Source organism: Neltuma alba, unplaced genomic scaffold, assembly GCF_004799145.2.
Source record: "Neltuma alba isolate B1F8T4 unplaced genomic scaffold, ASM479914v2 tig00002563_pilon, whole genome shotgun sequence".
Lineage (NCBI taxonomy): Eukaryota > Viridiplantae > Streptophyta > Magnoliopsida > Fabales > Fabaceae > Neltuma > Neltuma alba.
Genome location: NW_021632918.1, coordinates 19 through 26,143, shown reverse-complemented (window position 1 = coordinate 26,143; position 26,125 = coordinate 19). Strand labels below are relative to the sequence as shown.

General features: G+C 34.4%; 2 protein-coding genes and 1 pseudogene across 2 annotated transcripts; 1 reads left to right on the top strand and 2 right to left on the bottom strand.

Annotated features, from left to right (window-relative positions):
- Positions 1-1,940: 1,940 nt before the first annotated feature.
- LOC114732584 (glycine-rich protein 23-like) lies at positions 1,941-2,561 on the bottom strand. The gene has a single exon (XM_028919882.1). It carries the CDS (start codon positions 2,535-2,537, stop codon positions 2,190-2,192), a length of 348 nt encoding a protein of 115 aa, XP_028775715.1. The 5' UTR covers positions 2,538-2,561; the 3' UTR covers positions 1,941-2,189.
- A 9,078-nt stretch (positions 2,562-11,639) lies between these two features.
- Positions 11,640-14,164, top strand: LOC114732600 (uncharacterized). The gene is made up of 2 exons (XM_028919907.1): positions 11,640-11,868; positions 12,354-14,164. The coding sequence occupies exon 2, from the start codon at positions 12,482-12,484 to the stop codon at positions 13,988-13,990; it is 1,509 nt and encodes a 502-aa protein (XP_028775740.1). The 5' UTR covers positions 11,640-11,868; positions 12,354-12,481; the 3' UTR covers positions 13,991-14,164.
- Positions 14,165-16,003: 1,839 nt separating this feature from the next.
- LOC114732591 (probable mediator of RNA polymerase II transcription subunit 37c) lies at positions 16,004-18,874 on the bottom strand (annotated as a pseudogene).
- Between the last annotated feature and the right edge of the window lie 7,251 nt (positions 18,875-26,125).

The following is a 26,125-nucleotide window of genomic DNA, read 5'->3' as shown; positions in this document are numbered from 1 at the left end:
CCTCACAAATGGCTCTGTCCTCCAAAGACAAGGCCCTCTATACTACATGTTTGACTCATTGACTAGGCGAGAAGAAAACCAGAGAAACCATATCAGTTATAAACAAGACCTTATAATTAAAATAAGAGAATATATACTACTTTCGGTCCTAATTATAAAACCTAATTAACTAATTTAGAGAGATTAAGAAACTTAGTTAAATTAGTTATTGTAATGAATATGTGTTGTTTTTCCTAAAATATCTTTACTAATCAAGTTTGTTATTTAGAACTATCATTATTAAAGAATTATCTTGAAAAAAATGGATAAATATAAAAATAAAGTGGATTGAGATCTTATATTTAAAACAAAAATAAAATTCAAACGAGGTCTTATATTAATGACAGTAAGTAGTATATTACTATATTAGTACGGAATAATATGTGTGAAATAAGCGCTGAGACTGAGAGTCGGTGAGTGTTATTTATGACATTGAATACGAGCAAGTGTTGTTGACCCAGCAGCCATGGCCAGCTGCCTTGTTCCCAGAGCTTGTACGTTGTGTGAAGATTTATAAAAGCCCTGTCGCCATATTTATAGGTATAGCCAGGTGGGTCATCTACATATACATACTTGTCATTCTAAACTTCCACCAAGACTCTTTTTATATTGGCTAGCTTGCCCTATTCCCCGTGTCTGAGGTATGAATGCTCTATCTCCTTTAGGCCTGGAGAAAAAGAAAGCACTAATGACCTTTTCAGGAAGGAAATTAAAAGTCATATTTTAGGACCACCTGCTAAATACGCAGACCACAGAGATCAGTGCCCCGTCTCTAAAGCCATGCTTGTTTTCCCATCAATTCAAATAATTAACTGCATAGAGTATGTGTTAATATTAGATTTTTGTTTCTTCCAAGAGAAATATCTGTTATAAGTTTTTGGGTCTTCAATGCCCGCCAATAATGTTTAGTTTAACCTACTAAGCTTGAATATAAGAAAGTGTTTGGATAAAAACCAAACAATAGTTTTAGAAGTGCTTTTACGGTTTACAAAGTAAATATATGGAGGAATTTATCTCCTTTTGTAGAAAAAGGTTTCTGAATCTATAGTTTCGAAGTTGTCGAACATCCCCTAATTATATATTGAACTAACTCGTAGAGAAACGTCGAGTAGTAGACAATTTAAGCTTAAAGGAGATCAACAGAAATGGCTTGAGGATGATGGGGTGGATGTTGATGGATGGATCAACGGGCATAAATGCCACAACGATGAACACTTATTAATTGATCTCAGGGGAAGTGCATGCAGTCCAATCCCAACAGGGAGCATCAACCAACGCCGGGATTCGCTTTCGCCATCCATAAGAGGACCACCCTATTTTATATATACATTCAACATCATCATTTATTCTTCATGGCGAATTCAATTCAAAACCCCGCCTACCTAGCTATATACATAATACATCTATGCTATATATTCAGCATGAATAAACGATAACTTCGGTAACTTCTTCAGTTAATTAATTTCAGTTGCCTCAACATTTCATTTAATTTAATTCGAAAATCTTAATATATAGCCTGCTGCCATGAATGCACGAGACACGCGTATCGTTGTGATTTCTCTCCTGTTACTGGCCTGTGCAGATTTAAAAATAAATAAATATTAACATTAATATTATTGAATGCATATTTATATTTATTAACATGTATTTATATACGTTGCAGACCTTTTCACATTTCAGCAGAAAGGAAGCCCCCCGACGTTTGTTTCCGGTAAACCAACTTTCCGTTTATCCTCATGAAAAGATTGCTTATTCGATAATTAGCACGTTGAAGCATAGTCGCCGGTCGATGTTTCATGATGAGGATTGAATACATATACGAAACGCAAGAGAGCGATATATAAGAGTGTGTGTGTGTGTGTGTTTTATTAAACTAGTAGTATTAATTAATAACTTGCAAAGGCCGCTTTTGTGCTCAACCAAAGAAACATATATAGATGAGAGCTTACAAGTAATGACCCAGAGACGAAAGTGGACGCTACAAAGTAATGAAATATAACTATCCTCACTCGACAAACCCTAACGATGTCCTTCAACGACATTAAACAACGTAACACAACCGTTATTTTCTGAACCGAAAATTATAAAGTCGTAAGAGGCTAAGATAAGAGACTGATGAGAGCAAACATGAAACCATATTCTCCACTCTCTCAAGGGTAAGGAACGACACCGGTGCCGCCACCAGCTCCGCCTCCAACCCCACCGCCCACACCACCACCAGCACCTCCTAAACCCCCAGCTCCGGCTCCACCGAGTCCGCCCAGTCCGCCAAATCCTCCCAAGCCTGAGCCCCCGCCGAGACCACCGCCAAAACCACCACCAACTCCGGCTCCGGCTCCTCCAAAAGGCAGCCCGTTGCTGCCTAGTCCCGAATATCCACCAACGCCGCCGTAGGTGAGGAAGTTCTTCTGGTCCTTGAGGCCAGAGTCGCTGGGCACTGTTCTGGCACTAGCGGCCACAGCCAGAGCAAGAACCAACAAGATACACCACCTAGCCATCTCTCTGCTTCTCTTTCTGTCACTCACACAGTACGTAGCCCTAGCTCAGTGACAGTGATGAACAAAGAGCGTGAGGCCCTGCTGTTTTATAAGGGGAAAATTTAAAGGATGGTGAGGAGGCAGTTGGGCATATTCAATGAATATTTAATGTTTCACCCCACAGAAGTGGCAACAGTAAAAACCATACCAACACGCTAACCTAACAATTCACAGGAAGTTAATGGGCACTGGGTTAAGGATTAATGAATTAATCAAACCTTCCTGGTTCCATTTTGAAATGGTAACTGACAGGTGCATTGTGACCATTGGGGTCAATCTCTCTCTCTTTCTCTTTCTCGGTTAACAACAATGCGCGTGCTTGCTAGGCTGTAAATTAGCCGTAGCCGTAGACTGGATCCGTTTCAGAAACTTTTGGGCCAGAAAACAATTTTTCATACATGAGGGTTCACTTTGTTACCCACGTTACTTATAAAGCCCAGGCCCATACTGATGAAAATAGAAGCAAACAGTGTGAGCAAGGGGAAGCAACAAAAATGCACAAAATGCACGAGCGGGCTGAGTCTAATAAAAGAGGTTAGTCTCATACAACGTGATAAATCAAGATTTGAATTATTATTAGAAGATATGCTTACATTTAGTGCACAACAAAGTTTTAAACACGATTACATCTAACAATATAATATCTATGCCTAGCAAGAGAAAAAAGGACACAATGCACGACCAGGGAAAAAAAACTCTAAATTAATTATGTATTCTAACAATATCAACGGGAACTGGATCTGATAAAAAAAGGTTAGTCTCTCAAAACATAGTAAACCAAAATTCGAATTGTTGCAAAAGTTTCTTACATTTAGTGCTGAGCAATACCTTAAACAAAAAATTGCTTCCAATAAAAGAACTTGCGCCCAGCTAAAAAAAAATTATATATTCTAACAAGCGTAAGATGATAATTTTTTATTGTTTTCTTTGTTTATGGCGTTAGGTTATGCGCCACCTTCGATTCACACGCAGTTAACATGGTAAACTCTTATTTGTTACTATTGTCAAGATGTGTCAATGATTAAAAAGAAAAAGTCAGATCGGCGGCCGGAAGGTAAATTATAAGAACGTCGTGTATATCATGCAATAATGGAGGAGGCATGCGTAATGGGATTGAAAAAGTAAGGCATGCAACATATTTAGGAGAGAAGGGGACAAAATAAAACTAGTTTGGAAGGAGAGATGATAATTGGAAGAGGCGATGATGATTGAGATTTGAGACGCGTGTGCGTGGTGGCAAGCAAAACCACGGATAAGGCAAACGAGGCTGTGAGCTGGGGAATGAGTTTTGGAGGTGAACTGGATGGATAAGGGGAAAGAAGGGGCAAGGTCAATGAGCAATCCCCTTACTCTCCAATGACGAGGAAGAGCAATAGCTGGGTTGGTCGGTCTGTGAATGGAAAGGCATGACTCAAAAGTATCTAAATTCGGGAAAATGAAAAGAAAAGGAAAAGCAAATAGGAGCATCTAAATTGAATATGGGAGGGCTAGGCGTTCCTCATCATCTTTATTCTATTTATATATTCATTCACGGATGGGAGGAAGGGAATAAAGAAGACCAAGAGTGGGTGTGCGTTTGCCACGTAAGGCAATGCTGCCCGAAAAGAGCTTTGACTAGGAGGAGTGGCGGCCTAGCGGTGGGCTCGGTGGGGTGAGGAGAGGAAGTGCTCCTCACATTGATTAAATTGAAAGTAGAAGAACCTTTTAAGAAATGCCTAACTATAGCACGAACACTTATTAAAATAGTTTCAGTAATATAATTCTTACTAGAAAAGAGACGGTGATTCTTTGCTTCTTATAATTTTCAACAAGTTATGCAAAATCCAATTTTTCAAGAATCCTCTAGATTTGAATGCAGCACTTGATGAGTTAACCAATAAACAATGTCTTTCCCAAAGACATCTATGCACATATCATTTGGGAGAACTTTCTTCCACACTGAGGATGCTAAAGGACAAGCCTTAAAGACATGATTAAGATTCTCTATATCTGCACAGCAGAGAGTACATCTTTGATTTGATGTTATACCACTTCTACATCTTTTCAGCATTAGTGAGCAATTTCCTTTTGAGCACTAAGCATTCATCCTTCCTTAACCAAGGTTGGGGCTTCAATCATCACTTGGGTATGAAAAGCGTTAAACCCCTTGGCCAGCTATCTCAGACTTCAACGTGCCTACAGTTAGTGAATCTAGATTAGTTTGGACTGTTGATGTACCTGAAAGATGATATGTCTGGAATACCAGATGATGTCACTCAAAAAAAAACTAAATTAGAAAGATGAAAAATATTAGTTAAATTAATCAAGTATAATAAATATATGTTAATTTTTTTAAACTATTTTTTTTAATTATATGTATTGAAATTTGACAAGTCCTTTCAAATATTTTAAAGAAAACATTATAAATTTTATAAACAAAACAAATTGAAGTCTTGTACTCAGAATTAAATTCAATCTCGAACTAGTTTTTATATTAACTATTGGAAGTAGAATGAGACGAGGTTCTGTGTACTTATTAACAACCCTTTCTCTTTAAAATTAAAAGACATTTTTGAGTATCATGGCAAAAAATATATGTATTTAAATTTTTTTAAAAAAATCCAGACACCATGTTAGTAGGGATAAATATAAAAGACTAAAGTATATTTTTAGTCCTTTAACTTTACATAAGGTTTCATTTTGATTCTTTAACTTCAAAAAGTAAACTTTTAGTCCTATAATCCTATAACTGTTAACAAAAAATGATGATGTTATGTTCTTAAATGTTTACAAAACATTATTAAATGTTATAATATTAAGTTTACTTTTCAAAATAACTATAGTTGTTATAAAAAAAATCATCATTTAAGACTAATAATTTTAGGATTAAAGAATTAAAAATATACTTTTTAAAGTTAAGGGATCAAACTGAAACCTTATATCAAGTTAAAGGACTAAATGTATACTTTAACCAATAAAAAAAAGTCTAATTTTAGAGACCATTAACTATTAGCTAATTTATTTAAAATATGAGATAATTAAAAATATCTTGTACTACTTCCGGTCCTAATTATAAAATCTAGTCGACTAATTTGAGGAGATTAAGAAACGAAGTTAAGTTAGTTATTTGTAATAAATATGTATTGTCTTTTATAAAATATCCTTACTAGTCAAATGTATTGGCTAGAACTACTATTATTAAAAGGATTACCTTGGAAAAAATACATAAATATGAGAGACAAATTAAATTGGGATCTTATATTTAAGATCAAAATAAAAAAAAAATCTTATAGTAAGAATGGGAGGTAGTAATTTTGAACATGGATGAGTATTATATTAATATTTCATCCATATCATTACCAGGCCAGGTCATCCTTTTGCTCCACGCGCTTTCCCGGCAGAATGTAATCCTTTGCTTTCTTTTAATAGCTGTTCAATTGTTTAATTAATCTTGTTCATCGTGGATGTTAGCTGGTGGAAGTACCCCAGATAAAGATTAGGTGACTAACTATTTTCCCCGTTGGCAAAAAAAAAAAAAACGATTAATGGGAACATGGCAATTGCTCTTATCCCTTCGGCCACCCCATCTTCTATGCTGTTCTTCCATTACAATATGTGCTTCCCTAGTTTGTAGATACCAATGCAAAATATTATACCAAAAATGATAAGAAAACATTTATTGAATTTCAAAATGATAAATAAATTATGCTTACTATTTTTATAAAAGCATTGATTATTCTCATAAAAGTTTTTATCCCACGATATGTAGGAGTAATTATGGCGCCAATCATAAAATACAACCAACATTTTAATTGGCCTTTTTTTTAAATTAAGAAAAAGCTCTTATACGATATTAATTCCGTAACTAAAAATATACTCCGTGTTTGTTTGAATTGATGATAAAAAAGAAACTTATTTTTAATTTGATTTTAAAAAATGAGATTAGGTAAAAGTTAGATCAAGTAGTGTAATTTATATTTATATTGACCTTTATAAAAGTTAGTTTGTAAAATAAAAAAATTATTTACATTATGATTAAATAAGTAAATTTAATTTGTAGAATGACTAGAATGGATATGACTTTTATTTAATAATAAAAAAATTAAAAATATAAATTTACAAAATATAATAATTTTAAATTATTATAATAGGAAGAAGTTATAATTAACGATAAAATATATTTAAATTAGAAATCATAATAATATATAAATTTTTGAATCAAATAATATTAAATAATTAATTAGATGATATGTTCTACATAATTTAGATAAATATAAAATAAAAAGTAATATTAAAAATTAAAAATATTATAAAAATGGTTAAAAATTATTTTCAATTAAGAGAATGTCAAAAATAGATAATTAAAAACTGATTAGAAAGCACAAAAAATATAGAGAGAAATGCATAAGAACAATATAAACATAAAGACAAACATATTTTTAAACTCCAAAAAGTGATTTTTACATAAATTATAAGTAAATTTTAAGTGTTTTTACAATACTATTTAAAAAAACATTTTTTAAACTTCCACCACGTCAAGATAACACTATATGATTGAGTTATATCTTTTTTTTTGTCCCACCCTTATCAAGAAATAGAATTGACTAATCCTAAAACAAGTGGTTGAATTCAACGACACTATTATTAAACAACTTGGAGTTAGGCTTTCTTTTCTTTTCAACCCATAAGTCAGACAAATAACTTTCAAATTTACAAACTTACTTGCTATCTTTGTGAAATATTTTCTACTCCCTCAAGCGCCTTATCAAACAGACACTATATAACATATAACCAATGTAACCGGGTTATTTACTCAATACCGACGAAAAGTTGACGCGTGCAGGAGAAGATCCGGTAAGCATGTGCTCCGACACGTGTTGAATTCCCAGCTGTCCGATGGAGTGAAGTCCCACGTCTCTAGAGACGCGTTCCAGTTGGCCTGAAGCGAGGATGCCCTCTTCATATAGGAATCCTCCATGGAATATGTACAGAAATCCTTTCCGACTTTAAACATCAACGAATTGTTTTTCTTTAGATATTATTACCTCCAATCCTTAATATGAATATACAATATTAAATACTTCTGTTATACCTTTTTATAAAATTCAAATTTTTAAGTTCATCCGCTTCTTTTTATAAGATTCAGTTTTATTTTTTTGATAAAAAATCAATTTGAATTTATTTAAATACTAAACATATTTTTACCAGTTTTATTTCTAATTAATTACATTATTTTCTCCCTTTTGCATATTATTTTCTCTCTCTCATCTAATTCCTTATAAGCCAGGGCATATGATTTGGAGACGAAAGTACATTTGTTGTATATTTATTACTTTCAATGAATATTAACATACTTCTTAAACTAATTAGATCTAAAAGGGACCAAAGCAGTAGCTGTTAGGAGGTTAAATTTTGCTCTGTATGTAAAACTTTAATCTATTTTATTTTTTATATTTATCAGTCTTTTAAATTAATTAGCTTCACGCATAATTCAACACAGCTAAATATATAACTAATTTATTTACATTTTTAAATTGATTCAAATTAGCTCAAGCAGACAGGAGAGAATATTTTTCGACAAGCATGGGACCTGTGAGGAAACAAATCAGAGCACGTTTTTACTCCGCTGACTTTGAAAATTTCAACTCATCCCATTTTATCGCATTCGCCCTCAAGCTTCAAGCGACCATCTAAAATAAAAGGCCGTGGTATTTTCAGTTCACAATAACAATATACGCAAGTGGCTGGCATGCAGTATTGGGATATTATACCTCCAATAATTTAAGAAAAGTAAATATTCTCTGTCGGACTGCCAGTTAATGTTATATTACCAAAATAATACATGTAATTTTTATTATGAAAATATTCTCATATATTTCGTTTACATAAAAAACGTTCTTTTATCAGCCGTTTTTATCCGGCTGCAAAAACAATCAATATTGAATAATTTTTATGCGTATTTTATAATTAGTATCAATGTTTTAGCATATTTTGAAAACAAATGAGAAAATTGTGTGATTTTATTTTTCTAGGCATGAGTATCTCTTTATTTGAGGTACTACTGTTCAAAATATTATCAGGTAACAAACGTGGACACACCTTTCAATAAAAATTTTTGTGTAAATTTTGGTAACTTTTACTTTTGCTAAATATATGTAGTTCTTCAGTTCTTAATATAGGACCCAATTGTTGAGTTGATTTTAGTCCTAAATATAAGACCCATTTCTTATATTTATCAATTTTCTCTAAATTACCCCTATTGATACTCTCTCAACCATAATCAAGTAGAAGATGTAGATGAGGTATTAAGAAAGATGATTATGGTGTTTTAGGAAAAACATGTCATACTTATTATAATTAACTAACTTATCTAACTTTCTTAATCTAATCAAATTAGTTAAATGAGTCTTATATTAAGGACTGAAGGAGTATCTTTCTAGCAAAAACAAATTTATTTTAGATATTATTGAAGATTAAATATGAATACTTTGCTATGGATATGAAACGTTCTGGGGGACCACGTATTGAGAAAGGCGGGAATAAGGGAACTCGCGTGGGGCGTGATAAGATAAGAGGACAGGGGGAAGACTGGAGAATGATTTGGAATGGGCCGGCGGAGGCCCAAGAAAAGGGATACCTCGTACGGAATACGACTAAAGAAGGGAAGGAATGCGCGTGTAGCGTATTAGGCGGAAATGATACGGAACGAGAGTGTCTCTACGGCGTTCGGCAGAAAGGAAAGGCTATATGATTCCTCCAATCATCTCATCATCACGCCGCCTATAATTATTTACAAATTACAAATCAAAACTCTTCTGCCTCTTTGGCCCAAAAAAAAAAAAAAACTCTTCTGCCTCAAGCCTCTTTATACTTTCTTTTCTTTGTTTTCTTTTACTCGCGCCCCTAAAATTAAAATGAAACCCAAACCATTTAATCTAGATTTATTTAAACTTCTTTTTTTATTTTCGAATTAAATCTTCACTTTCAAAAAATTAGAGAGTTATGTTTAAATTTTTATTTCAAAGACACTCTCTAACCTTTTTGCGGCTTCTGTTTCTTTTTTTTTTTTGTAAAATATTCCCACTTTTTTCTTTATCATATTCACAAATTAAGATCCAAAAAATCTAAACATGACTTAGATTTGATCATTTTATTTGAAATTTAAATTGAAATTTCGTTAAAAAAAAAAAGCTAGGAGGTTATCTTTATCTTCAATCATCCTCTTATTTAAATTCAAATTATTTTTTAAATTTTTCTCAAATTCATATTATTGTTGAATCTGCCTTTCATCGTATATGAACCATTCTTTTTTCCCCTTTATATTTACTAGAGATATGAGAATTCTATAGAAGTTTTGGAAAATCTTAAAATAGTGTGTAAAAAAAGTTTAAGTGAAAGAAACTAATTTTTCATAATATAGTGTAGCGATCCGAGTCTTGAATTTTTATCGAGACAAACAATAGGGTTTGGAAGGCACTTTCAATAAAAAAAAAAATTTATATGTTTAATAGTTTAAAAAACAAAATAAAGCATGTGAAGGGGGTAGGGGAGGGGGGTCAATTTTGTGGTGAGCTGGAAAGGGGGAATTATTAAAAGTTGGAATGGGGGGATTATACTAATGTCAATTATAGGTGCGTGGTGGCATAAACATTGTAAGTTGTGACTTATATTAAAGTAAACATAAGATATAATAAAAAAAAAGTATAAAAGCAGCAATTATAGAAATTTTATAAGCAGATAATTGAACCCTAGCCGCCCTTTGTCAAACCTGAGAAACCCCAAATGGAAAATATCTCCCACGCAACATAACCCAACGATGCATCGCTTGCCACCGCCAAAGTAATCCCACTTTCCCCTTATCAGCCCTCTGATAGCCCCACTCCACCAATCAGCCCCCGCACTTCCTCCGCCCATCTCTTTCAAATCTCTATTTAAATTTAAAATATTATTCTTTCGGTTCTTAATATAAGATCTAATTAGTGAATTGATTTTAGTATTAAATATAAAACCTATTTATCATATTTATCAGTTTTTTCTAAATTATCCCTATGGATACTTTCTCAACCAGATGGAGGGAGGATATTAAGGAACATGATTATGATATTTGAGGAAAAACATGTTATATTTTTTATAATTAACTAATTTACCTACTTTTTTAATCTAGTCAAATTAGTTAAATAAGTCTTATATTAAGGACCGGAAGAATACTATAATATCTCATTTGCAGATTATAAATGAAGTTTTATGATTAGGACCGAAGGTAGTATATTCACAATATTTTTTTCCGCTTCTTTTCTGACCAATATTTTCTCCTCAATGCATAGATAAATTTATGCAAATTAAAAAATTTCCCATGTAACATTAAATTCATAGGTGTGCGCGTGTTCACCAGTGAAGTGAAGCAGCCAAGCAAAACGATAAATCTAGGAGATAAATTCTTATTTTAAAAACACGAGGGATTAAGATTTTTCAAATTTTATTTATAAGTAATTACACCATAAAAAATGTAATTATCTCTCTCTTATAGAGTGCTACTTCCAACCCTTAATATAAGAACTAGTTTGACTTTTAATTTAGTTATAAATATAGAACTTTAACCTACTTTATCTCTATATTTAACTATTTTTTTAAAAAGTAGTTCTTATAGTATCTGCACGATAATTTTAACTAATACACATGATTAGTAAAAATATTATAAGAAAGAAGATATTTATTTATTATAAATAATTAATTTAAATTGGTATTATCAAAGCAGTATTGCAAAGGATTTAAAGTTACACAGAAACATCCACGGCCTGGATAATGGATATCAGTATCAATGCTTAGTTTCTAATCCATTTAATTAATGATTTTATTTTGATACTTCATGAGCTCGGTGTTGGCGTCTCTTTAGGGGTCAGTTTAAACGAGTCTGAATCTAAAATTAAAGCAAGAAACTTTTTTGATTTTTCTAATTTGGAAACGAGGAACCCAAGAGTAGTGCACCGTCACCGTTAACAAACGAGGGTACGAGGTGTGTGCTATCTAGTGAAGGCTTTATCCCAGGAAACCTGTTGTTATATTGAGACGCAACCCACAGGCCCTCCTTTTTTCCTCTATTCACACCTTCATACTCTTCTCTGTTTCTTTTGACGGATCGAGGAAGAAGAAACAAGGAGGAAAAATCGGTGTTTTGATTATTTTCTGGGCAAAAATATAGTGAAAGGTCAGGAGTGGGAAATATGGTTGTCGATGACTTGATGGATAATATCATCATCGTCGGCTGTGGATGTTCTTCTTCTTCTTCTCGCTTCTCCGATGCTTATCCTAAAAGGTAATCTTTAAAGATCCCCCTCTGATTTTCTCATTGGGTCTCTGTATTTTTAGTTCCTTTTCCTTTTCAGTTTTCAAAGAATATGTCGGCCGAAAAGAAATAGAATTCGGATTTCATCTTTATGGATCTGAGGGTCTTGATTCTCTGTTTCCCACCTGATTTTGGAGGATTCATAGAAATTCTTGTGCCTGGTTTAGATGTAGTATTCCTGTAGCGTTTTCGAAACTTCCTCCTCCCTCTCCCTGAGTAGAGATTGAAGAGACTTATATCGCCCTATCCATGTCCATTCCTCATCTCTTGGTCTTCCTTCATAGAACCCTAATTGAAAAATATATGTATATTTGAAAGTATACAGATGTTCTTCTAATTTATCTCATAGATTAAATTTCTGGAGTTTATCTTGTTGGATTCTTTCATTTCTTTTCTCTCCCTCTTTCATTATACGTGGGTGTGTGAGGGTTTTGTTATGTGATTAATAAATCTAGGGCGTCGATGGAGGGGAGATATAGTGGGGATTAATATGAAGGTTTTCATACGGCTGTTTTCTTGAATTGTTTTGCGATGCCAACATTGAACCGACCAGCAATACAACTCATCAGCCAGATGAGGTAGCATGGGTGATTCGCGTCTCACATCTTTGTCTATGGAGAATCATCACCCTTCCACGCTCTTATCCATGGATTCAAGTGCTTCTTCCCATGAGGAACTCGATTTGGAGATGAATCGCCAGATCATTCTTTCAGGTCCACCAGATATCAATTTGCCTCTTTCAGCAGAACGCAGTCCTCCCCCACAGCCATGGAATTCTGATGCTTGTGATATTTTGGATGTTGGTCTCGGAACTCAAGGCTATGAGACTGAGAGTTTCCTTAACATTCCCAAAAGTGGAAGGAAATTTGCCAAGCGGGTTGATAGTATATGGGGTGCTTGGTTCTTCTTCAGTTTCTACTTCAAGCCTGCGTTAAATGACAAGTCCAAGGCCAAGATTGTCAGGGACGGCAATGGTGTTACAGGGTTTGACAAATCAGATCTCAAGCTTGATGTTTTCATGGTTCAGCATGACATGGAAAACATGTACATGTGGGTTTTCAAGGAGAGGCCTGAGAATGCACTGGGTAAGATGCAGCTAAGGAGTTACATGAATGGTCATTCTCGCCAGGGAGAGCGTCCATTTCCGTTTAGCGTCGAAAAGGGTTTTGTTCGATCCCACCGGATGCAACGAAAACATTACAGGGGACTCTCAAACCCCCAGTGTCTGCATGGCATTGAAGTTGTTCCTTCCCCTAATCTCATGGGTCTTGATGAGGATGATCGGAAAAGGTGGATGGAACTCACAGGCAGGGACTTGAATTTCATCATCCCTCTTGAGGCAAGTGACTTCAGTACCTGGCGAAATCTCCCCAACACAGATTTTGAGCTCGAGAGACCACATCCCACAACCAAGAATGCTTCCAATGGGCCCTCAAAGAAGCTGCTGAATGGATCTGGGCTGAATTTATCAACTCATCCAGCTAACCATAGTAATGGTGATGCGATGGACCTGTCTACTGTGGGCAGCAAGAGGCGGAAGGACTTTTTCCCTCCTGGAAACAAGGAGGAATGTTACTTGGCTGTGAATCCTCCATCAGATCGGATTCCAGACATGGAAATGCATCCTAGTGAGCCACACTGGTTGAGTGACTTTAGTGGGGTGATGAAGAATGTTTATGGACCCGTAACAGCGGCGAAAACAATCTACGAGGATGAAGGAAGCTACCTGATCATTATCAGCTTGCCCTTTGTGGATCTGGGGAGCGTCAAAGTCTCTTGGAGGAACACTCTCACTAGAGGGATCATTAAGGTGTCCTGTGTTAGCACATCGGGAAAGCCGTTTATCAAGAGACAGGACAGAACTTTCAAGCTTTCGGATCCGTCGTGTGAGCACTGTCCTCCCGGGGAGTTTGTAAGAGAAATTGCACTGTCGACCAGAATTCCGGAAGATGCAAACATAGAAGCATACTATGATGGGCCAGGTTCGGTTCTAGAGATTATGGTGCCAAAACTCAGTGCAGAACCTCAAGAACACGAAGTGCGTGTTTGTCTTCGTCCTCATCTAGGTGGCAATGATCTCAAGTTGACTTGAGGTTGAGATCAGACGCTAGGCATTTTGGGAAAAACTCTGTAGGGTTGTCAGTTGCTAGAATGGTCCTTGTTTCATCATTATTTTACTAACTTTTGTTCTGTGATATCTATAAACATTTTGTCTGTATTAATGAGATTATTATTGGGGTATTTTATGGAATTCTGAAGTAGGAAAGAAATACGTGAATCGATACCTTTGACATATGATCATTCAGTCGAATGATGATTATGACTTTTTTGACCTGAGAATGATAATTATGATTGAGACTAGGAAATAGGGTATTTTGAATACCACGCACCAAAACGAACCTGACGTTTAATGTATAAAAATTCAACACCGGCTTAGTGAAATGAGTGACAATTCTTATTCATGGTAGTATTTGCCACTCCTCTTTTGTCCTTACTATTTAATATAGTTCTATAAGTTAGTTAATTATTAAAATGTGATATGCTTTTTTTAAAGATCATAATCATTTTTATTAATATTTTTCCTCTCCTTCTTACTTAATTATGATTGAGAGTTAATAAGGATAATTTAAAAAAATAATAAATATGAAAAATAAAAATTATATTTACAACTAATATTAATTTATATTAAAGATCGGATGAGTATATCTTTTGCTTCCTTGGTCCTGCACCTGAAGAATGATATCATTAAGATATTGTTAGTTCAAATATCGCCACAGGAGACAACTTAAATGTGTGGCAAAAAAAAAATTATCAAGTGATCTAAGAATGAGATGAAAATATTAAGAGTGATTAATTTGGAGGAGGAAGAAATCGTCCAGGCTTTGTAACTTAAATGATACTACCTCCGATCCTAATTATAAGACCCAGTTGATTTATTTGAGGAGATTAAGGAAGTAAGTTAAGTTAGTTATTTGTAATAAATAAGTGTTGTCATTCCTAAAATATCCTTACTAATTAAGTGTATTGGCTAGAACTATCATTATTAGAAGGACTATCTTGGAAAAAATGCATAAATATGAGAGACAAAATGGATTGAGGTCTTATAATTAGGACCAAACAAAAAGTCAAACGGGATCTTATATCAAGGACTGGAGGTAGTATTTAGTTTTTTTTTCAATATGTTTTTAAGCGTCCAGTCATAAGGTCGAAAATGTTAGGAATGACTAACTGTGAAGAATGGTCAATTGGCAGGAGAAATATGACATGTAATTCTCATGTGATAAAGCAAACAACTTAATCAATTTTTTTTAATTTTCATGAATTGGTTAATTAAGTCTTATATTTAATATTAGAGAGTAGATTTTATTTCTTAAAAAATTGAATATATTAAAAAAAATACACTAGCAGTATACTTGTGTCGAAGAACCATTGTATTTTATGTCAATTACATGCAGCTCTTGTCTGAATATAAAGTTAGCTTCAACGCATTTCTTAAATTATGAGATTAAAAACATTAAATACAGTAACAAAAATTAAATTAAATGAGAGGGGTTATATTAATATTTATGGAGGATGTATGCGGGGGAATTATGGGGACCAGAATATTCGGAATTGCAAAGCCGCCTGACCTGATGTTTGTACTTGGCGATTCTCCCCTTTTCCTTTTTCCTATTGGCCCTCACCCCTTACCCGTCACCCCTTCCGCTGCGCCGCCTTTGCCTCTCTCTAATTCGGCTGCTAATTCCTCCATCTTTTCTCTGTCGTTGCAGGATCAAAGTTTAGAACTCAGAAAGTAAATATATTTATGCAAATAAATTTCTTTAAGGATCAAAATTAATGCAAATTAAAAAACGAAGACAACAACAAAATTATTTGATGCCCCGCCCTCCTCAAAAGTGATAGAAATTAGCCCCTCTGATCCTAAAATATAAAACTTATTTTATAGTATAAACCATATTAAAAATGAATTTTATATCTAAAGAACAAATTTTACATTTATGATCCATGGGCTGCTCGTTTCACCCAAGGGCAAATAGGGATAGGTTGACCAATACCAAATATATGAATAAGACATTCTCAAGTCCATATACTTGCTATTACTGGCGATCAAACTCACATCAAAAGATGAACATTAAATAAATTCATAACAACTCTCTTGAAAATAAAATAGACACTCGAGCAACACAACTTAGGCGAGCTACTTCAAAGCAGAATATATTATAATTAATCCAGTGCCCTGTTGTCCGATGAAAAACCAAACAAATCATAAAACGTTATGCCTAAAAGTGGCTTCCGGCAGCAGAATTAAATGCTTGTATCTGAAAAGAGCAAAAAACAAATACAAGACCTAAAATAAAATAAATCAGATGCAAAACATGGAAATTTGAGCAACAACATTTAGTCGACTTCCTCAATCTTGGGGCCAGCACCACCTGCGCCAGAAGGAGGCGCATCGTCATCCATAGCAGCACCCATGTCAGGCGCAGCACCACCCTGGTACATCTTGGCGATGATAGGATTGCATATGCTTTCCAACTCTTTCATCTTATCTTCAAACTCATCTGCCTCTGCAAGCTGGTTGCCGTCCAGCCAATTGATAGCTTGCTCAATGGCATCCTCGATCTTTTTCTTGTCAGCTGGATCAAGTTTTCCAGCAATTTTCTCATCCCTCACGGTGTTCCTCATGTTGTATGCATAGTTTTCCAACGCATTCTTTGCTTCTACCTTTTTCTTGTGCTCCTCATCCTCAGATTTGTACTTCTCAGCTTCTTGAACCATCTTCTCAATCTCTTCCTTTGACAATCTGCCCTTATCATTTGTGATGGTGATCTTGTTCTTTTGGCCAGTAGTTTTATCCTCAGCGGAAACATTTAGGATACCATTGGCATCAATGTCAAAGCACACTGTAATTTGTGGGACTCCTCTAGGAGCAGGAGGAATGCCAGACAGTTCAAACTTACCCAACAAATTGTTATCCCGAGTTCGAGTCCTCTCACCTTCATAGACTTGGATCAACACACCAGGTTGGTTGTCAGAATAGGTTGAGAAAACCTGCTCCTTCTTTGTTGGGATAGTAGTGTTCCTGGGGATCAACACAGTCATCACCCCACCGGCAGTCTCCAAGCCAAGTGAGAGAGGGGTCACATCCAAGAGCAGAAGATCCTGGACCTTCTCATTGCCTTCACCACTTAAGATAGCAGCCTGGACAGCAGCACCATATGCAACCGCCTCGTCAGGATTGATGCTCTTGCAGAGCTCCTTCCCATTAAAGAAATCTTGGAGAAGTTGCTGAACTTTGGGAATTCTTGTGGATCCACCGACAAGAACCACATCATGAATACTCCTCTTGTCCATCTTAGCGTCCCTTAAACATTTCTCAACTGGTTCCATGCACTTTCTGAAGAGATCCATGTTAAGCTCCTCGAATCTGGCACGAGTGATGGGGGCATAGAAATCAATTCCCTCATACAGCGAATCAATTTCAATGGTGGTCTGCGCAGTGGAAGATAGTGTTCTTTTAGCCCTCTCACATGCAGTTCTCAGCCTCCTAAGTGCTCTGGGGTTGCCACTGATGTCCTTCTTGTTCTTTCTCTTGAATTCCTGCACAAAGTGGTTAACCATCCTGTTATCAAAATCCTCACCTCCGAGATGAGTGTCCCCGGCTGTGGCTTTCACCTCAAAGATACCCTCTCGATAGTGAGTAAAGAAACATCAAAAGTACCACCACCCAGATCAAAAATCAAGACATTCTTCTCGCCAACACTGTTGCCTTCTTGTCAAGCCCATAAGCAATGGCAGCAGCCGTAGGCTCATTGATAATTCTCATGACATTAAGGCCGGCAATGACACCAGCATCCTTGGTAGCTTGGCGCTGGGAGTCATTGAAGTAAGCAGGGACAGTAACCACAGCGTTCTTGATTGCGGAGCCAAGGTAGGCCTCAGCAATCTCACGCATCTTCATCAGAACCATTGAAGATATTTCTTCCGCAGCAAATTGCTTCTCTTCACCCTTGTAGTTGACTGAGATCATTGGCTTTTCAGCAGCGCCAGAAATGATCTTAAAAGGCCATAACTTGATGTCACTTTGAACAGATGCGTCGGAGAATCTACGACCAATCAACCTCTTCGCATCTGATGAAATGAAATCATCAATACATTGTCCATCACGAAAGTTATGATAACTATGAAATCATGAATTCAGTACAAGAGAAATCGGGAAGTACAAAGCATTACACAAATTTCAGTGTGGGTAAAAAAAAAAAATTCAAATCCACTAACAAGTACGGCAGATTCCAGCATTAGATTCATCACTAACCGCTTCATTTTAGTATGATCAACATAGTCGGGATGTCTTAGACTTAAAGACAAAAACAGATCATAAGAGGAAAACTGCAAGAAACCTAGATCTATTCTATCAGACAGTTGACAACAAAGGCAAGTAACTAAAATAATGAAGCAACAAATACAGCGAATAGCTACAACCACTGGATCAGGTGAAATTGAAACTGGTAGTTTCAAAATCATTTATCTAATATAACTATCACTAAAGTCACGACCAACGGACGTAAGAGCAAGTCTGCAATCACATTGAATCTAAGAAGGGAACTCGGATCCCAATGAGCAAACAGGGGCAGTAATAGAAAGTTCAACGCAAGGAAGGTTGGGTAGCAGATCTTACCAAAGACGGTGTTCGTAGGGTTCATGGCAACTTGGTTCTTGGCGGCATCACCGATCAAACGCTCTGAGTCGGTGAATGCCACGTAAGACGGCGTAGTCCGGTTACCCTGGTCGTTGGCAATAATCTCGACACGGTCATGTTGCCAGACTCCGACGCATGAGTACGTGGTTCCTAGATCGATGCCAATAGCAGGACCCTCTCCTTTGCCGGCCATTGCTCTACGTTGGTTGTGTTGGCGAGAAGCAAAGAGTACCAGAGAGGATCAAAACCACAGCCTCCAGGCAAACCTTGCAGCTTCAAAGGCAAGTTGAAGAGTCAGCGGGCTAAACATTGTATGGTTATAGGGTTTCGGTTTCTTCCAGAATGTTCGAATTGTTAAGAGCCGTTGGATCAGGTTACAGATATTTCCCATTTCAATTTTTCAGCATCGAAGCGGGCCGGGCCGGACTTAACCCAGGGTGGTTAGCGAAGCTCGTTTTATTTTTGTACTTATATGTTTATATTTTATTTAATATTAAATAATTATATAATTAGATTAATCTAAGAAAAAATACATATTGGAGCCTCTAATAAATTCCTTTGAAAAATGATATCAATGCAAACCTTACGTTCCCAGAATTATAAAACACAACAGATACGCATTATTTTAATATAAGTAAGACATTTAAGTTTATAACTTGTTTTCAATGAATTACAATTGATATTCTTATACTTACAACAGTTGTTTGAATTTGTATTTACTACTTCATTTCAGTAAAAATTTTTGAGGGCTGATTAAATCAGATGTCATGCCCCAGGCAAAAAGAGCAGTATTTCACTTTCAAACTTATGTAACAAACACGTTTTTTTTTACAATATTCTTTTTAATTATGTACATTGTGAAATTAATAAAGATACTTTTAGAAAAACATAAATTTTAAAAACAAAATAGACTAAAATATTATATCTAAGATAAAAATAATTTTTTGTCTGGTTCTTATATTTATTACTGAAACTAGTATCATCTTATGTATTCGACATGAGTACATGTAGTTTTTACAGTACTGGTGTGTTACAAACAACACAACTTCATGGTTTTCTGCGGGAATTTAAACAGATTAGTTAGGTAACTGGGCTTTTATTGTAAGCCATTTGATGGTGGGGACTTGAAACATGATCCACTTTCAAAGAGCAGAATATTCATGGACCATCAATAGGATCCAACCCAATATTATTTGTTCAGGCCATTTTTAGTCAATATCCATTAATGCCGAAAAGCAATGACATGCTCTTTTTTTTTTGGGGGGGGGGGAAACATGGTTGTTGAGTCTAGTGAAGTGAATTAATCACTCATAACGTGATAAATAAAAATTCAAATTCTACTAGAAAAAATGTTCACATTTTGTACCTGGTATGCTTTAAATATTACTACCTTCGGTCTTTAATATAAGACTCTGTTTGATTTTTATTTTGATCCTAAATATAAGACTCCAATCCACTTTGTCTCTCATATTTATACTTTTTTTTTCCAAAGTAACCCTTCTAACAATGATAGTTCTAGTCAATACACTTGATTAGTAAAGATATTTTAGGAAAGACAACACCTATTTAGGACAAATAACTAACTCAACTTACTTTTTTAATCTCCTTAAATTAGTCAACTGGCTCTTATAATTAGAACTGGAGGTAGTATTACTTCTAATAAGAGGATATTTTATTAGAAAAAAATTGCAATATTTCTGGGAAAACATGGGTTTTGATATGTGGAGTTACTCCCTCTGTCCCTTATTATAAGATCCAATTTTTTGAATGGGTTTGTCCTTTTTATAAAATCCTCTTTGAGTTTGTCTGAGCATTTAATATGATATTGCTCATTTTACTTCTAATTTAATGTATTTAATACATTCTCTTTCTTTACTTATCTCACTGTTACTCTCTTATATTTATCCATTTATATAGGGGTATATTTGAAAAAAAATGTATTTGCTACATATTAATTGCTTTTAACTAATTTTAATTTTTTTTGTAAACTGTAAAATTTAGTTAAAAGGATCCAACGATAGAGTAGTACTTTTTATGACAGTGACACGTGCAACTGAGCTATTAGGGGTGAGCAAATTGAACCGTAACCGAAAACTAAACCAAACCGAATTTAATTTCGGTTTTTCAATTCGGTTATTTCGGTTTTTGTTATATATTCGGTTTTTATTTTTGTAATAATTCAGTTTTGGTGTTCAGTTCGGTTAGTAAAAAAGAATTCGGTTATAACCGAAAACCAAAATAAATATATTATATATTTATTTTTAATAAATATTATTATAATAAATATATATGTGGATTTATGTAAACTCTTTAAATATATTTATATTCAATAAATATGGTTATAATAAATATTATTGTAATAAATCACATTAAATGATGAAATATTTATTAATTAATGGTTGTAATTGTGTTTTATTATCATTATTAATTTAAAATCACTTTCATATTTATATATTTCGGTTAATCGGTTGACCGAATATAAATATTTCGATTAATTCGGTTATGATTAGTTAGGTTATTGGTTTCGATTCGGTGTTTAAAATTTGCTCTATTCGGTTATTTGGTTAATTCAATTATCACCGATAACTGAACCGAAAAACCGAATACTCACCCTTATGAGCTATAAGCAGAACAAGAGGACAAAATAAAGAGGTGAAAAACGAGGAAATGGGATGGGAGAAGTGGAGGATCCACATTGACTTCGACGCCCGTGATAAGGGCGAGAGGGTGCCTCCTGTGACTCCATTTGTCTGCCCACTTTCTAATTCCACCTTCCACATTCCCTTTATTTCTTCTCCTAAATATAGGGAGTTTTTGTGATATTTATTTTGGTCTAAATTATTAAAAATATATATATTATATTTAAATACTGGGGGCGCATTCAGTGGGAAAAATAATTCGCGACACGTTTCATAAAGAATGACTGCTTTTCTAAACCTCGACAAGTTATTTATTCAATACTTCTAATATATATAATATTATTTATAAGTTATTTGTGAGCAATGTAATAAATATTTAATTTTTTTTAATATAGGTATCTTTTTATTGCAGGGAATTCTATTTGACACACTGTCAGGCATTAAATGTAAACACATTTCTTAATAAAAATTCAATATTGGTTCGCCACGTTGTGAGGGACTAGCTCCTTTGGTTAGATCCAATCTCCAATCTCCATTGGTTAATATTTAAATTTTATCTGGTCTAATACGAGTCTAGTCTTAAAAATCTGCACTTTCACACGCCCTAAGACTGAAATCATTTGGTGGCCTAACCACGATCCTGCATCGAACTAATAATAATCATTGCCTTTCTATTAGCATCATTACACTAATTTTTGCTTTGCTTAGAAGAAGTTTCCTATCACTTTGAGCATAATAATTACTTCGTTTGAATCTAATTTCAGACTTAATTGGAGCAATATTATACCTGGCACAGCAGTAGACAGGACGTCTCCCATTATTAAATTTCAAGCGAAGATCTCTGAATGCTAAACAAAAACCTTAAAATAGAGACCGAATAGATTGGCTCACAGACGATGATCAAGTGAACTTACCATCTTAAATACTCCTCCGGTCCTTAATATAAGACTCATTTAACTAATTTGATTAGATTAAGAAAGTTAGGTAAGTTAGTTAATTATAAGAAAAGTGACACATTTTTCCTAAAACACCATAATCATCTTTCTTAATACCTCCTCTTCCTCTTCTACTTGATTATAGTTGAGGGAGTATTCATAGGGGTAATTTAGAGAAAATTGATAAATATGAGGAATGAGTCTTATATTTAGGACCAAAATCAACTCAAAAATTGAGTCCTATATTAAGGACCGAAGGAGTAACCAGTAATCAAAATATCTAATAAATATCTAACTGGCTTCCTAAACTATTACTAGTATTATCCATCCAAGTGCATCCTCTTATTAGTTGGTTTTATCTTTATAGAATAATAATAATGTAAAGAAAAGACGTTGTGTATGCGAGCTTATATTGAAGCTAAATGATTATGTCGTTATCACACTGCATATATATTCATGCTCTAGGAAACCGATATGTGCTTTATTATATTTTGAGCATGTTTGATTTTACATTGAAAACCGTAAAATATCTCATGCTTGGGTAGAATGTGAAGACCCATTCATATCCTCTCCTTACTTCTTCTTCTTTTTTTTTCCCACTCTTCTCATTCTTATACCAAACAGATAATCAAAAAATTAAGAAAAAAAGGGACGGGAGAGATTCTATTATCTAGCTTTTTCCACATAACATACCTAAATGAATATATATGATTATGCCAAAATTCATCAATTAATTATCTTCGGGTATGATGTCTTTGCTCATGAGCTGGTCGCCACTAGCTAGCTCATCCATAATTTACCTCTGGGTTCATAGAATCAAATACAAAGTTCTCAAAATCACTATCAGTTCCCTTCTTAATATAAGAACTGGCTTAAATATTTAATTCAGTAATAAATATAAGATTTTAATCTACATTGTCTCTGATATTTATCTATTTTTTTCTTAAGTAATTCCTATGTGATTGCATGTTAATGTTAAAATATAATTTAAATGCATGCAATTAATAAGAATTTTAGAGAGAATAATATTTATTTATTATAAATAACCAACTTAACTAATTTTTTTGACATCTACAAATTAGTTATATAGCTCTAATGTTAAGCAGAGGTAGTAAATTCTAACTATTCCTTTTATAGTTCGTATATTGTTTACAGCTTCATGATCCATTCACGAGTAAGTGGGTTTTGTCTATTGAACACTACGTCAATCCCATATTATCTCTATTTCTTTGTTCAGGGCTCTCTCTCCCTGTCCCCCCCCCCCGCTCTTTTATATATATAACATATATATATATATATATATCACACACACAGATATATGTGTGTGCATATGTTTATGTGGATGTATGTATAAAACTCTGCACTGCCCAAATTATGAATGGCTCTGCTGGTTCCATCTTGTATGCTAATTAAGGCTGTACTGGTAATTTTATCACGGCAATTAAGCAAATTTGATATCACGCCTTTTCAACTTCTTAGACAAGTTTTCATATGTACTTGTTAATTGTTAATTAAATAAACAAACAAAATTCACATTAATTTATCACAGCGCATTTTCTTTGCTGACGTTTCAAATGTTCTATTTCTTGTACGCTTTAAAAAGTGAAAAAAATTATTAAGTATGATTATAAAGACGGAGCATACGTTGGCCCAAAAAAAAAAGACGTAACACAGGCGAGACTTCAACAAACTGACTACAAATTTGTATTTGTTAAGTACTCTTAGGTCAAAATAAGATCAGCTTTTCATCGCAATGCAAATTTCATTAATTTACGTGATTCCGTCGCTGTGAATGTGCTTCTCATACTGTAATCATGTTTACACAAGGACACGTGGCCATGAGTCCCGCCTTAAACACAAAAAGGAGCCAATAATTATGTTGATGATGATCATTAATTTGTCCATATGTTTTACTTTGAAAATAACTTTTAAGAAATTATACATCGCAACTTGGAAAAGAATGCAATTTCCGTACAATATGAGGGTCACAAGTACATATAATGTGATGTACGGTGAAATTTTGACAAAAAGAAAAACCCCTTTGTAGATATGGCCACATAATTAGTAGTGAAAGCGGAAATGGACACACACACACATATAATGCGGTGCATATATGTATATGTAGATGGATATCTGACTCATAATCCAATTGATTGGAGAGTGTTGGGATTTGATTTATTGTAATTTGACACTTTATCATCCTTAGCCAATTAAGGAACCCGGTCATGGCAAGCTTAACGGAAATTTGCCTGCACTTCCACTAACATTATCACCTGCAAATCCACTCCCATTCTTATTTGCTCTTCTCAAAAGTCCATTTCTTTTCTTCTGATGTGATCCTTCTCCACCAGAAAGCTTGATGTATACTCCTCTGGTCCTATTTATAGGGCAGAGAGAGAAAATATTTTTTGATCATATTTATAAAGTATCGTGAGAAATTTTTTGTATAGACATGTAATTTTATTCTTCATTTATATTATGTGGATTTTATTTACATGAGGTATAATATATATTAAAGAGGGATAAAGTTAAAAAGTTGTTGAATTTTAAATGAGAGTTAATGAAATTTAATGTTTTCTTTTGATTTGTGTGAAATATGTTAGAAGTGACTTATAAATAGAATCAGATGAATATATGCACACACACATAGAGCACTCTTCATCATTTCCATTATTGTTTGTTAAGCTCATCACACATACATGATACATATTAATCACTTTATGTATTTACTTTTTCAATAGAACGGGTTTAAGAATTATTGGTTATTTGACTAAAAGTTGTTGAGTTTGTGTATTATTCTATAATAAGATGATGAAGAACAGGGAATACAAGAACAGTCTTGTCTTGTTTAATTAGCTCAGCTGGTCATAAGTTTTTCCGTACATGGAAGAAGTTTTTATCGCAAATGAGCTGTGCAGATGGCGGCATTATGCTGCTCAAAAGTCAAACCAAAACTTCATTAGCCATATGAATATTGATCCAAGACCATTACGGCCAGGAGAGAAGTACTAGAAGAGTACAAGATTAATTCCCAGCAAAGAATTCCGGAAACGAGACAGCGTGATGATGATGATCAGTAGTCTCCACATTTTAAAAAGAAACTGTAAATAAATTAAGCAGAATTCATATATTTTCTCTAATAACAAGTTTTGTTATATGTATATGGCTATGAGTTAAGTGAAATCCACGTAGAGAAGTGGCTCTTATTTTTGGCTTATAGTTTGCAAGATGGACTTTTGCTAAACTGATAAGGGGTGTATTTGGGATAGCAGTAACAGAAGTAACTTTTTCCCGGTCAGATTGAGTAAAAACAGTTTTTTTGAGCTTATTACATAAGTTTGTTTCAGTGACGGAAGTCAGATGCACAAAACATGGATCTAAATATCATTTTTCAACCCACCTGTTACTTCTCCGGTTGGAATGCACGTTCGGGCTTCCAAACGTGATCCCAAACACGCCCGAACTTACTTTTATCAAAAGCTATTCTAAACGGGGGTTTACAAAACTAACTTTTTTAATGTGTGTTTTATTTGTGTTTTCTATACTTACTATTTGTTGGATTCACCATTAAAAACTCTGATGAGCATGTTTCACGTGAGTTGAGATAAAATTTTTCTTACATACTTATCTTGTATTTTATAAATTAAGATTGAAAAGCTACTTATAAGTCATTTCAAACAGAGTATTAATGCAAGAAAACAGCCAAACATTAGCTAAGGCAAAAGTCCGTTTTCTAATAAAAAGTCCCTTTGGATTGAAAAGTAGAATCCAAACATGTACCAATCAGCCACTCTGTAGTAGGATGGGACTCTCATGGTATGCATTTGCCTTCTACCCGGACAAGGACTTGTAACTATATGGCTCTGATTATCTCTACCTCATCATGCTAGACGCTGTTATATACTATCTCCGTTCTGATTATAAAGCTTCATCTCTAATCTACAAACGAAATC

Bases quoted from the DNA above. Each gene is read 5' to 3' on its own strand.
- LOC114732584 (XM_028919882.1), bottom strand. From the start codon at position 2,537: ATGGCTAGGTGGTGTATCTTGTTGGTTCTTGCTCTGGCTGTGGCCGCT.
- LOC114732600 (XM_028919907.1), top strand. From the start codon at position 12,482: ATGGGTGATTCGCGTCTCACATCTTTGTCTATGGAGAATCATCACCCT.